General features: G+C 31.2%; 2 protein-coding genes across 7 annotated transcripts; one reads left to right on the top strand and one right to left on the bottom strand.

Moving 5' to 3' along the window:
* Window positions 1-4,487: 4,487 nt before the first annotated feature.
* On the bottom strand, window positions 4,488-8,797 carry LOC113867668 (methyl-CpG-binding domain-containing protein 2-like). Of its 6 annotated transcripts, XM_027503089.1 has the most exons (7): window positions 8,685-8,745; window positions 8,422-8,451; window positions 8,270-8,303; window positions 7,702-8,155; window positions 7,470-7,523; window positions 7,014-7,171; window positions 4,488-5,120 (listed from the first exon to the last, which is right to left on the bottom strand). In XM_027503089.1, the coding sequence occupies exons 3-7, from the start codon at window positions 8,277-8,279 to the stop codon at window positions 4,957-4,959; spliced, it is 840 nt and encodes a 279-aa protein (XP_027358890.1). In that variant the 5' UTR covers window positions 8,280-8,303; window positions 8,422-8,451; window positions 8,685-8,745; the 3' UTR covers window positions 4,488-4,956. The 6 variants fall into 6 exon arrangements, with proteins under 6 accessions (XP_027358890.1, XP_027358886.1, XP_027358891.1 ...); XM_027503085.1 differs by having other exon boundaries at window positions 7,702-8,303; window positions 8,685-8,761; XM_027503090.1 differs by lacking the exon at window positions 8,685-8,745 and having other exon boundaries at window positions 8,422-8,589.
* Window positions 8,798-12,074: 3,277 nt separating this feature from the next.
* LOC113866816 lies at window positions 12,075-12,902 on the top strand. Its single transcript, XM_027501615.1, has 2 exons — window positions 12,075-12,183; window positions 12,526-12,902. The coding sequence occupies exons 1-2, from the start codon at window positions 12,075-12,077 to the stop codon at window positions 12,900-12,902; spliced, it is 486 nt and encodes a 161-aa protein (XP_027357416.1).
* Window positions 12,903-13,527: the final 625 nt, after the last annotated feature.

Genomic DNA, 13,527 nt, shown 5'->3' with positions numbered 1-13,527 from the left:
ATATTTAAAGAATAAAACCTAGCTAGTCTTATCTATGAAAAAAATAATCGACCTAGTTTATCTAATTGTATTAAATAAAGAAACATGTAATTTTAAAAATATTTTTTATATATTATAAAATCACTTTTTAAAAGTTGAAACAAACGGATCTTTAAATTAATTTTGTGACATAGGATTAAATTCTAGTGAAGAACGGAATTCATAATCTTCATTTTTATGCTCCCTTAGTTAACCATATAAGAGCTTTCATGTCTTACAATTTGAACATAGTTTCATTCTTAACTTACGGGGAAGGCAGCACGTGCAGATTGTTTGGCAAATTACGGTGTTTCTTCACTTATGCTACGAGTGTTATTAGAATTAAAATTTTAGCAAGTACATAAGAAACTTTAAATGTAGTGTTGAAAGAAATAGGGTAATTTGACCTAAATTTTGTAACACTAAAGGACCAAAATGGGCAAAGAAACATGTTTTCTTCCTCGAACCTGTCTATATCTCGAAAGGTTTTTGTTAATATTAATTTTAACAAGTTGAATTGACAATTTTTAATAATATGTTTTCAGTTTCACTCTAGAATCAACTCCGAAAGTTAATATATATATTAATATTTTTTATGAATACTTTTTGCTATTTTTATTTGTCTATAAGCATTCTCTCTGTAAATACTGACTAGCAATGGTATCTCGAAAATAATTGTTAAAAACCAAAAGTAGGGGAAAGTCTACAAAATCTTGTAATATTTGATTCACGTGCACTTTACTTTATTTTTAAAACATTGAATATGATTTTTAAAATTGTGTCTTTATTATAATTTTGTCGCAATCCTCAAAAAAGGTTCGAAAAACAATGCATCATGATCCCATAATGGTCCAAGATAATGAAATTAATAGAGACATATGTACTTTATCATCTACTTAAATTTGTAAAGAAATTGTGATTAAGTTCACAACTTGAAACATTTTTGAAGTAATACGATCAAAGGATACGCAGGTCAAACTCAAAGCACGGTTATATTTTTTAGAGTTTTTACTAAAAAAATTATGAAATGGTGATTTTAAAAGATGTAATAAATTAAATATATTATGCATTGATAAAATATTTTTAAGATTTATTCAATTTTATTATTAGTATTCTATAAAAATTTGTGTTGCCAGCTTGATTAATTGAATTTCTTGGAAAGTTTGTGCACTGCGAAAACAAAGTTTCAAATGATTTTTAGACGTAGGAGGAATTACCAAGAAAGAAGGATAAGTTCAATTGACAATAAAAATTGAAATAATTTGTTGACTAACAAAAAACTGTATAATGAACTTTAAACCTCAAATCAAATAGCTATGCATAGTAGCTAATTGTATGATTATTATTTATTAGCTTTCAATGAAATTATCTTCGTTTCATTTTTTGATATCAGGTTCATTATTTTGAATATAAATATAATTTTATTTATATAACATAAAGATACTTGAAAAATATGTTTAAAAATGAAAAAGTTGAATAGAATTGTTGTAGAATGGTGAATGTATAGAGTGGGGTTGGAACAAGGAAAGAACAGGGGGTCCCAATTCCAAAGGCCATGTTCCCTGGACAAGTGGGTTGTGGGTCCCAATGGTTTGACTACAAAGTTTCAACTTAGAGTTTTTATTTGTTACATCGCGAGAAAGTATTTCTCCATGCACGTCAATATCAATCGTCCGATGAATGATGGTCCAATCAGCAGTACAGTGTACACTACTATGCTTAAATGAAAAGACAATTCATTTCAAAACTCCTCTTTCTTCTCTTCTCCGGCCAAAGGGAAGGTGGGGCCGGGGAGCGTGTGGCGTAGCCGAAAGCACGGCACGTTTATCGGACTTCATCCAACCATTCATACCTACGTACGTAGTTCGTCACTTTGTTGAACGAAGATAAATTGGAATAATAAAATACTTCATGGAAATACAGATGACGTTTCGTTTCCCCTTCTTCTTATTATAATTCTCTCCTCCATGTGCATAACAATGTCTGATTAAATATAAACATTTGAAAGCTTGCCAACCATTGTCTATCATCCATTCGACCCCTTTTGTTCATGGCTTGTATCGTTTTCACCATTTTCTTTTCCTCTCTTTTCAGAATTATCTATGACTATGATATATCATTTTTCACTGTTACAGACAAGAAAAGGCTCAGAAATTTCTCCAAAAGTGCATGCCTTCCCCACCCTTTTTAGGTTTCTCTAAATTATTTCATACCCGAAACATTTTCATCCTAAATAGACTATTAAGATTTTGTTTATAAAAATTGGTTTTTTATGTTTACTGTAATATTAAACTTTATAATTTATTTAAAATTATTTTTTGGCTTCGTGCGATATCTTTTATTTTTGGTCAACACATCATGAGATAACAAATATATTCCTTAAACTTTCTAATGTCTTTAAATTAACTTTTCCTATGATTGTAAAAAAAATAAAAAATTCCATCTAGATTTTCCCCATTCACTATGATTTGGTAAATTATAATTTTTCAACAATATTCAATGTTTTAAGTCATAATAAATTATTAAACGTGAATTTTACAAAAGGAGTAAGAAAATAGAAAAGTATTTTAAAAACATTTTAATTTGTATGGCGTCTTGTAAAAGAAAAATTACACAGAATATAACGTATAGCACCGAAAAGATCATTACAATTAACATTCTTGAAAGCTACGAATAATATAATGACAGATTACTTCTTTAGAAGAGAGAATGAGAATCCTATGCCATTCAAATGTGGATATTGCGTGTTTGTTAGCTTAATGAACAGAAGATAATAGGAATATGACATTAAATCTGTCAATCAAAATGCACTAGCAGGTAGCAAGCACGATAGAGATTAAGATTAAAACAAGTGCCATTCAACCCAACATGAACATGGATTAATTGGTGGTGTTCTTTGCTCCAACCCGACAAGATTATGAAAGCCCACGCGATCAGGAATAGGATGTTCACAAAATAATATATATGAAATTGTTAATAAAATTAAATAATTATTCACCTTTTTATAAATGAAATAAACAGTGTGAATGCTTCTTAAACAGAAAAAGAAAAGTACTTGAAATAATAATTTGGTACATCTACCAAACTAAATTCTTTATTAAACGCTCCCCTCTACAACATGCAAATGAGATATCTTATAGGAGGGGATAAGAGCCAAAAGAGCATTAAATAGCATGCACATGGTGTGTATGAATATATGACAATGGAATTTGTTGAGATCGTATCCCACAACCACAAAGACAGGCTAGAACATCACCTTCAAAAAGCACAACACTTGACTCCCAATAATTGATGCAGAAAGTGACCCAAAAATAAGGTTTACTCCTTACTAGTTATGGTTGAAGGGTCCAATTAAACTATGTATGCGTCTTGCATTTTTCACTTAACACGACATATATTCAATATTAATGAAAGGTCAGTTTTATTATTAAAGAGAAGGTGAAATAAAAGGGAAAAAGTAATTTACTTCCAAATGAGCGTTTATAGGTAGTTTGTAGGAAATATTTTGTATAATGCTACACAAAAAGCAGCAGCAACTCCTTTCTTCTAAACTGCTATAATTTTTTTTAAAAAGCGAGATTTATTTAGAAGAGATGCTCTTGCAGAATCGAAGAGATTGAGAACAATGTCTCAAATATTACTACAAAGAAAATAAATAGTTTTGTATATGACAACCGACCTTTGAAAAACAAAATAAAAGTTAAACATTTGATCACTACGAGGTTGAAAAATGAGAGCTTGATATGTAAATTCGAGAGCACAACTCACGCCACCCTCCCTTTTGTAATCATAGGACTCCTTTTCAAGGAAATAAATAGTTTGCCGATATTTTCTCTTTAAGAGTTGGTGCTTAGCATTTTTCTTAATTAACACATAAAATGAAAAAAAAAAAGGAGGAGGGATTGTTTTATATACTTTAGACGACTGGTTTTTCTTAATATTTTTCTATCTAATGTTTATTATTATTATTATTATTATTATTGGGACTTTCTTTCTAATTTCAACAGGTTCAAATTAGATGGGAGTTGGATTGGGCTTCAGACCAAAGTCATGACGTACCCTTTCTATTTCAATATATTGCAGACTAGAGTCTGAGACAAAAAAAAAAATAAAAAAAATTGAAGACTAGTCTATAGCCCCCAACTTACCATGTTCACCTATCGTATATTTGATTCTCAAAATAAACATGTTTAAATATGTTTTTAATTTTTATACAAATGAATTTTAGCTTTTAACTTTTTTTCAATTGTAATTCTTATAATTTTAATTTTAATTTTTGTATAGTTAAAATTACAATGAATATTTTACACAACTTTATGGATTCTTTATAATTAATGAAAATTTTTATTTTATTTTATTTTGCTACATTTATTTTGTCTTTACGTAATGTTACAATCAAGGATAATTTGAGATTGTAGATAACATGACATGTTAAGATGACCGTGATCAACTCTGGGTGAAAAATGTGTAAAAGAAGCTGAAATTAGGAACAAACCCTCCAGTTGAATCGGCATGCTTTTCAGATCAGAATACTAGAAATTCTAGCATGTTCTTTTGGAGAAGGCAGGGGGGCACCCCTTTGGTATAAAATATTCTCCAAGACTTGACGCAGAAAATCTCAACTAATCCAAAATACAATATTACTAGGAAGGATTGGAATATCAAGATATTGATCTCTCACTAACTAATTTTAGCAGACTTGGAATGCTAGGACCACAATCTGGGCAAGGTAAAAATCGATTGCTTTTCAACAGAATCATATCTGACAAATCACGACTTCTATACATTGTTTACTGCATGATTTGGCATGCTTAGATTACACATCATAATGCCTATCACAATGTGTAATTTTCATCTTCTTTAGCAGTTCTTCAACACTTCTCTGTTTTAGATATTTGATCAGGTCCTTCTGTTTAAATATCCCAGCAGATAATCTTCTTACTGCAGGGCACCGTTTTGGAAGGAACTTTGAGTTGCTTGCTTCTTCGCAGGACGGCTGATAGGGTCAAAAGCATGGGATTGCATGCATGGAGCAGGAAACCTCAGTCTTTCCGTTTGCGAAATAGGAGATTCTTCCGGACCGGCCCACGCTAGAGGACTCACTGCATCACACATATCATCATTATTATCGCAATGTACTAAAATCCTTAGTAATCGAGTATTTCATTCAAAAAGAGGGTCCTAGATTGACAGTTTTCTGAGAAGTTTGTGTCTTTCATACTATCAGCAGTGCACAAATCATACTTCATCAGAAAAAAAATACAGGATAAATCACAATATAAAATACTTCACACGAGATGGCCGGAAAATTGATAAATAATATAAAATCGATGTGCTGAAAAAATTGAATTCAGAACCTATACGTAAGGGTGAAAAATATATGAAACTAGTTGAAATATTTATGCACCTATCTCTACAAGAATATTTTGAAGGATAATTTACACTTCTGAATAAACACTAAGATTAGTCCTTATAGTGTTGGGTAAATTAATTTATGAAAATTTTAAATTGACCTATTAATTTTCAACTTTGTCGTCTAATTCATAGTTTCTTGTAATAGTATTAACTTTTGCTAATAGCTGAGATTCCAAAATAATGTGGTTTTCCTCTTCCTCTACCTACGACGTTCTCAATTGCCTTAATCACCGAACTTGCCCACCTCCACCACCACAACCACTTGCGTTCACTTTCACCTTTGGAAATCCTTCTCTACCTCCATGTTCTGTTGCATCATCGAAACCTAATATATTTTCCTAACATTGAATAGCTCCATCGAATCCATCCCACTCCCCCACGCTCTCGCTCCCTTGTTTTACCTCGACTCTCAATTCCTCTTAAGTCCTTCACCTAAGATGACGAGAACAAAAACAACAATGACAATGATGACACTGAATTTCACAGTAACAACAAAGAACATGAAGGCACTGCAGAAGAGCAGGAAGACCAATACAACAACAAGGATTAACACGGAGACAATGAAGATCTAGGACGAAGTAACGGCTTAAAAGGTATTAATGGTAGAATTTTCTGTAAAATTCATTATGAACTGCAATTGATTTTTTATTTTATCAAAAAACAAACTAATATTATAATTCATTTAATACTTAAGCCTGCTAATAATATTATTAATTATTTATAGGTTTTACACACATAATACTGATTCATGTGTGATTTAGTGTGAACCTAATCTCTAGACCCATAATAAAAAGAGCTTATAAGTTATTTATGTACCATTTACAATATCTACAAAATAATAAATAACTTTACAGTTGCTCCACAATTAGTATTCTAAATTTATATAATTAGATCTTATTTTAATTTATACTAACAAGATTAATACGGAAACAATGAAGATCTAGGACAAAGTCCGAGCAAATTGCTTTGCTTTGGACTAGATTTGGCAACACAAACGAAGAATATGTGAAAGTTCAGGATATATGGAGAACTTTAGAGCTCGTGGTGGCATAGACGGTGGTGTTGACGATGGAAGAAGGAGAAGAGGTGGTGATAATGATGGAGTATCATGACATGATGGAGACTTAGGACAGACGATGGTGTAGAAGGTGAAACTAGTGAAAAATTTGATGGAGGAGGGGGAGTAGAGGTAGCATAGCAGCTAAAAATATTGTGACTGGAGAGGAGATGGAGCACTAGAAATAGCAACCGTGACAATGACAAACATTAGTTCTTAAGATTGTGTGAAACAATGTTATTTTGATATCTCAAAGTATTATTTAATAACAAAAATTAATCTTAAGTATTACTTAACAATAAAATTAACACCACTATAACATAAATTATTAGTTAGATTATGGTGTTTTACGTTTAACAAAATCAAAAACTAACAAATTAATTTAAAATTTTCATGGATCAATTTACCTAATGCTCACGGAAAAATATGAGGTTAACTCACTTTAAAATTATTATCCATATAATATTGCTGCATCAAGTTTAAAACCAATCCCAATGTACAATTTGTTATAAATTATACGTACCTTGCTCAGGTTCAACAGGTCCACTGACTTCATATGGAGATGTAAGTCTAGCAGGGCGCTTCCTCACATAGTTTTCTTGCAGTGGCCTTGGTATTTGAAATGAGAACCTTGAAAGCGTTACTCCATCTCTTGTATACTCTGGATTATCCATCAAGAACCTAAAAACAAAGAGGTTGCAAATTACAGGAAAACCTGACGTCAAATAATTATAATAATAAAATGAATTAAACCTCTTTTATAAATCAAACTTTTTTAAAAAAAATTTTTGGTTTAACTTAAAAATTTAAAAAGTGTAAATTACTTTTAACTTATCAAACAAATTTTATTCATATTTTATATTAATTTTTTTTCTCTTTTAGGTAATAATCTATAACCTTACTCAAACTAAACCTAATTCATATAACGCAAGGTACGTCACATTTGCAAAGATAGTAAAGCAAACCAGCAGAAACATACTTCTGGATCTCTACCATTGAGCGCAATCTCTTGCCGGATGGCGCTACATAGTATCTGAAATGTTAAAAAATCAGAATAACAACGAATTAATGATTACCTAATTAGAATTTTCATCGGAGTATATTTCCTAGCCCAAATAATTCACTAATGGATGGGGATCAGAATTTATTGTAACAAGGGTGTTTATATTCCAATAACAGATAAAACAGAAGAACCAACAACGAATACATACACATCTGCAAATTTGGTACTTCCTTCACCTCTGATCCGCAGCAGTCGCTGCCATCCAGGTGGAGGCTGTGCAATGCTTGGCTTATCAATAGCCCAAATCCTGCTACCATCCTGAGAAATATCCTCTGGATCATCACAAGATACATCGGGTCGCCACTCACGAGCTTTTTGACAAACAAAAGGGTGTTGAAGGATGTGTTCACGAATTTCTTCATATTTTTCCTTTGTTGGAATCAACCTCCATTTAAAGCAAGATGCACATTGAACAGTGAAAGCACCAACAGAAGGCAAAACTCTAGGAACTGAATCTGAAGGTTTGGTTGTTGGAATCAATGGAGGTTCACACTGAAGAGGATCAGGCAAAAGTTGAATTGAATTGTTTTCATTCGCCACAGGGTCATAAAGGACTAATTGATTAGATAGGTTGCCATGAGGCAGGGCATTTCCTTCAACATCTGGAGATGAAGAAGAAACATCAATGGGATCCAGAGAAGTGCTATGATTGTAACTGGGAAAACATGAAACCGTTGTGTCCTTCACTTCCTTCTTAGGCACAAGGGAAAATTTACCAGGATGCATCTGATTTAGCTAAAACTCTAGCTCCTACAAATTTAAATAACTAATTAATAATAATACAATAGCGAAAGAGTATAAGATAACGATGCGCTGTGTCTTTACAAAACATAAGAAATGAAAGAACAGATGTAAAGAAAAGAAGAACCTAACGACGCCGACTTCAGAATCTGAACTTTAGAAAATGTATGAATATGATTATTCGCCAGGAACCTCCCACCCAAATCGAAATGAAAAAGAAATAAAATAGATTTGTCTATTATTGTTTGATTAAATCTTCTGATTTCTATTGTCAACTAATATTCCAGATATCAAACATATGATCCCAAACTCAAAATGATCGACGAACAATTTAAGATATTATATTTGATAAAAGGGAAAAAACAATAAATTCGAGCGATTGGTACATACACGAGAGATTGGTGTGATCCGATGGAACAAATAAGCATTCACATCCGCAGGTAAGCCTTGTTGTCCTGTCATATCTATCCCATTTCTCGCTTCAAATTCATATATAATTTCTTTTTTTTTATTCTTCTTCTCTGCCATTTTATTTTATTGGATGCCACAATCCACCATTATATATAAAGCTTCCCTTATAGTAGTATTTAATAAGTTTTTTCAAATATATAATTAAAGAAACATAGTAAAAGTAAATGCATGTTGACTTTAAGTGCGAAATACTTAGCATCAACATATTACTGGTAATAATTAAAATGCATAACTTCCATTATAACTTAAATACATTGATTTTTTTTGTTAAATAAAAAATAGTAATTTGATCAAAATATTTACATGCTTATTATTAAGTTGTATGGAAAATATTAAATAAAATTCTAAATTTTTATTCAACACCAAATTCATAACATATTAACATATAAGACAAGTCTTATAAAAAAAATAAAAATAATTTTTAAAATATATTAAAATTAACAATATGTTAATTTTTTTGGAGTTGTAACATATTAGAATATCTCTTATATTTTAAATTTATTTTAAATAAAATGTTAGATGTTTAGAAAAAAATATATTAAAAATATACTTTTATAAAAAAATTAATTTTAATTCTTGAATCAATGTATAATGATAATTATTAACATTTGCCATGTAAATAAAATATAAATAAAGGTAGGTCCCAGTGCAGGGATAAAGGATGGCATATCCCTGATTTTTTTACAAGTCGTGAAGATCCTTTACCTAAACCGAGGATGGAAAAGTATATAAATATTTTTTGTTGTTTTTTTTAAGATAAAGAGGGTTGTAAAGTAAGAAAATTAGTTTTTATATTTAATTTAAAAATTATTTACATATAATTTATTAATAAATGCACGTTTATTTTACCCATTTCAAACTAAATAAAATAAGTATATTTCCGTTATAGGTGTATTTTAATATAATAAAATAAGATACTTTTAATTTATAGGGTATAAACTCAATACAAAATAATTTTTTATTTTTAATTTAATTTATTAGTAAATAATGATTTTAGTTATTTGACGATAAACGTGAGGTATCTGTTCCGGTATTCATGATTCTATTTAAACCATTCGTATTTTCTGTTATCATAGCCCATCTTTCCAACTTATTTGTTGGAAGAGAGAGTTCTTGTTATTGGATATAGACTTATCTTCAACTGCACGTTAATAAAAAATAACTTTCAAAGCAATAAAACGGGGTTGGTTTCACGAAGAAAAAATATTACTTAACTTTTTATTCTATTTTTTTATCTATTATATTCATTAATATCTCACATATTTACTATTTTTTCCAAATCAATATTGATTATGCATTGATTTTATATAATAATAATAATAATAATAAATAAAATAAAATTATTGAAGTGTAAAAGAAAAAGAAAGAAAGTGAATTCAATTTTCTTACCAATATTATACCTGGAACTGGACACTTGAAATTAGTTAATAACACTATCATCATGGTAATGTGGCCGAAAAACCTTTAAGGATTTGAAAGGTTGTATAGTCACTTCAAAATATTACTAATAATTAGCTTATTAATTTGTCTTCTTAGTCACTTATTAATACACACATTTCTGACACCAAATCAATGCTTCATTTTATCAAAGATTTATGATATAATACTCGATATTTTTATTTTTTTTTCATTTTAACATTAAAATGACTTGATTAATGCGTTGAACATCACAATATGTATTTTTAAAAGAAATAAAGAAAATAAGAACTCTTATTTTGGCTTAACGTTGTTTAAAGAAGTTATTTATAAGCAATTTTAATTTTATTAATTTTATAAATTTTGTATGATACAATCTAATGCATCGATTCAAATTAACTTGTAAAATAATTTGACTCCATCGTTTTTTCCTTTTTCTCCTAATCCCCTTTGCCTACTCAATAATGAGGGTTTTTTACATAAATAAATTTTAAAAAAATCATTATTTTCTAAATGTCCTAAAAAGAAAAATTTTACATAAATGTCTTAAAAGTGTGTATAATAGAAGTCGATTAATCGACTTCCATTTTTGTTTTGAAAACTTTTACATAAAAGTCGACTTTAATCGACTTTGGTTAAAATGGTGCCAGAAGAAAAGTCGATTTAAATCGACTTGTGTGGAATTAGTTTCACTTTTGTATAGAAGTTGATTTAAATTGACTTTGACGAAATTATACCATTTCTGTTTAAAAAAGAAGTCGATTTAAGTAGATTTTGATTTAATACAGAAGTCGATTCAAGTAGATTTTAGTTTAACACAAAAGTCGATTTAAGTAGATTTTGGTTTAGTACAGAAGTCGATTCAAGTAGATTCCAGCTAAATACAGAAGTCAATTTAAGTAGATTTCAGCTTAATACAGAAGTCGATTCAAGTAGATTTCAATTTAATATAGAAGTCAGTTCAAGTAGATTTCAGTGCTCATCTTTTTCTCGCCCCTATAAAACACATAGCTTCTTAACTTTGCATTAATTTGTTGAAAAATTTGATAGATTGAGTGTGAAAATTTTAGTAGAATGCCAGAGAATAATATTCACGTGCTTATATATTATAATGGTGAGATTGTAAACACAGCAGAGGAAAAGATGTTTTGTAGCAATAATCAGGCTTGGTTAGTTGTCCGTTCACCAATTACTTTACTACAGTTGGAGAATCGAATACTGGAGGAGTATGAGAGAAATAATATACAAGTCTCAAAAATATTCTAGAGGATGTCAGTCGACATTGGCCCAAATGGTATTCGATATAAAAGGTGGCAAATTCGGAAAGATAAGCATATTGATCACATGTTTAGTTATTTTAACTCATTTGCTGAAGCTCGTACAATAGAGCTTTTTGTCGAACTATAAGGTGATCATTTTAGCTCTGGAGGTTTAGCCCCAGATCCATTACCTTCTCCATCAAATCCAAGTCCATTAGTTGAGATGTCCCATCATGACGTGCATAATTCACATGATGAGGTAGGTTCTCCAAGTTTTGAGCACTTTGTTAGACACATTGAAAAGCCATTATCACTTAATCCACAAGAAATGCGACAAGGTAGCTTAGTCAGAGATTTTGATTTTTTTATGACACAACAAGATGATGAAAATGATGAAGAGGAGGACCTTGATGATGAAGAAGATGAGCAATTGTTTGATGTGTAGAATTTGGATGAACACTTGATGTCAGAATCTCAATTCCAATCTCAATCTTAATGTCGACAGCGTCCTAGTCACTACTCAACAATTAATTTAGATACAATGCATTGTAATGTGAGTGAATTTGGTTCAAGTTCGAGCATAGGGGGAGCGAATGATTTGTCACTTGGTCAAGTATTTCGCACCAAAGATAGAATGACGTTTGCTGTCAAATATTACAGCATCCGAAGAGGTGTTCAATATAAAGTTTATGAATCTGACCACATAAAATTTTATTGCAAGTGTGTGAAGTTTGGCATTGACTGTAATTGGAGTATACGTATCACTTTTCGCCAAAAATTGCAGTTATAGGAAGTGTGAAAATTGACAGGACCACACACATGTGTCTTTCCAAAGTCTATGAATCAACATGCTCAAATAGATTATAATATTATCTGTGCTCATATATACCCCATGATACAAGCAGATCCGACGACAAAAATCAAATCTCCACAAGCATCAGTAGAGTCAGAGTTGAGGTTCAAGATAACATATAGAAAAGTATGGCTTGACAAACAGAAAGCTATTGCTATTATATATGGAGATTAGGAAGAATCGTATAATGAACTTCCAAGATGGTTAAGTGGGTTGTAATCTTATATGTCAGGTAATATTGTTCAAATGCAAACTGGACCATATTATGTTGGTGATGTTATAGATTCTGGTTGCTTTATGTTCCATCGTCTTTTCTGGATGTATCCACCATGCATAGAGACATTTAAATATTGCAAAAAATTGATTTCAATTGATGGAACACACTTATATGACAAGTATAGTGGAACATTGTTGATGACAATTGCCCAAGATGGTAACTCAAATATCTTGTCAATTGCATTTGCAGTGGTGGAGGGAGAGACAAAAGAAGCATGGTCATTTTTTCTAAGAAATGTTTGTCAGCATGTGACGCCACAAGAGGACATTCTTGTCATATCTGATAGGTATCATGCTATCAAAGCAGCTTTAGAAGCTACAGAGAGTGAGTGACATCCCCCTTCAGCTTACCATGCATACTGTTCACGACACATTGTATCAAATTTTGCTATAAAGTTCAAGAACAAAGGTGAAAAGCGATTGCTAATGAAGGCAGCATATGCAAAGATTGAGCATAATTTTCTGTATTGGTTTAGAGCATTAGACGATATGGATCCCGCGATGTGTGCATGGGCTAACAACATACCGCGTGCAAAGTGGGCTCAATATGCTGATGAGGGTTGTCACTTTGGGCACATGACTACTAATTTATCTGAGTGTATGAATGCGGTCATGAAAGGCACTTGCAACCTTCCCATTACAGCCATAGTTAAGTCAACATATTATCGTCTTATTGACATGAACTGATGACTAGGGCCTGCCATAAATTGCTGGCTCGGAGTCATACATGGTTGGCTAGGGCCTGCCACAAACTGGTGCTGAGAAGGGCTAGCCATGTACTGCTGGTGGATATGTCTTAACATGAAGTGCTAGCTAGGTCCTGACATGACATGCTAGCTAGAGTACATGGGTGCTGGTTGGTATATATGCTGTGACTAACCCTCAGTTTGGTGGCTATGTTGTGCTTGAGGCTGTAGGGTGGAATCTACATTAGGTTGTACATGGTCATCCTCATCAT

This window comes from Abrus precatorius, unplaced genomic scaffold, assembly GCF_003935025.1.
Source record: "Abrus precatorius isolate BTA unplaced genomic scaffold, Abrus_2018 Scaffold5, whole genome shotgun sequence".
In the NCBI taxonomy this organism is placed as follows: Eukaryota; Viridiplantae; Streptophyta; class Magnoliopsida; order Fabales; family Fabaceae; genus Abrus; species Abrus precatorius.
The sequence above is the reverse complement of the archived record's forward strand: the minus strand, read 5'-3'. Positions and strand labels throughout refer to the sequence as shown.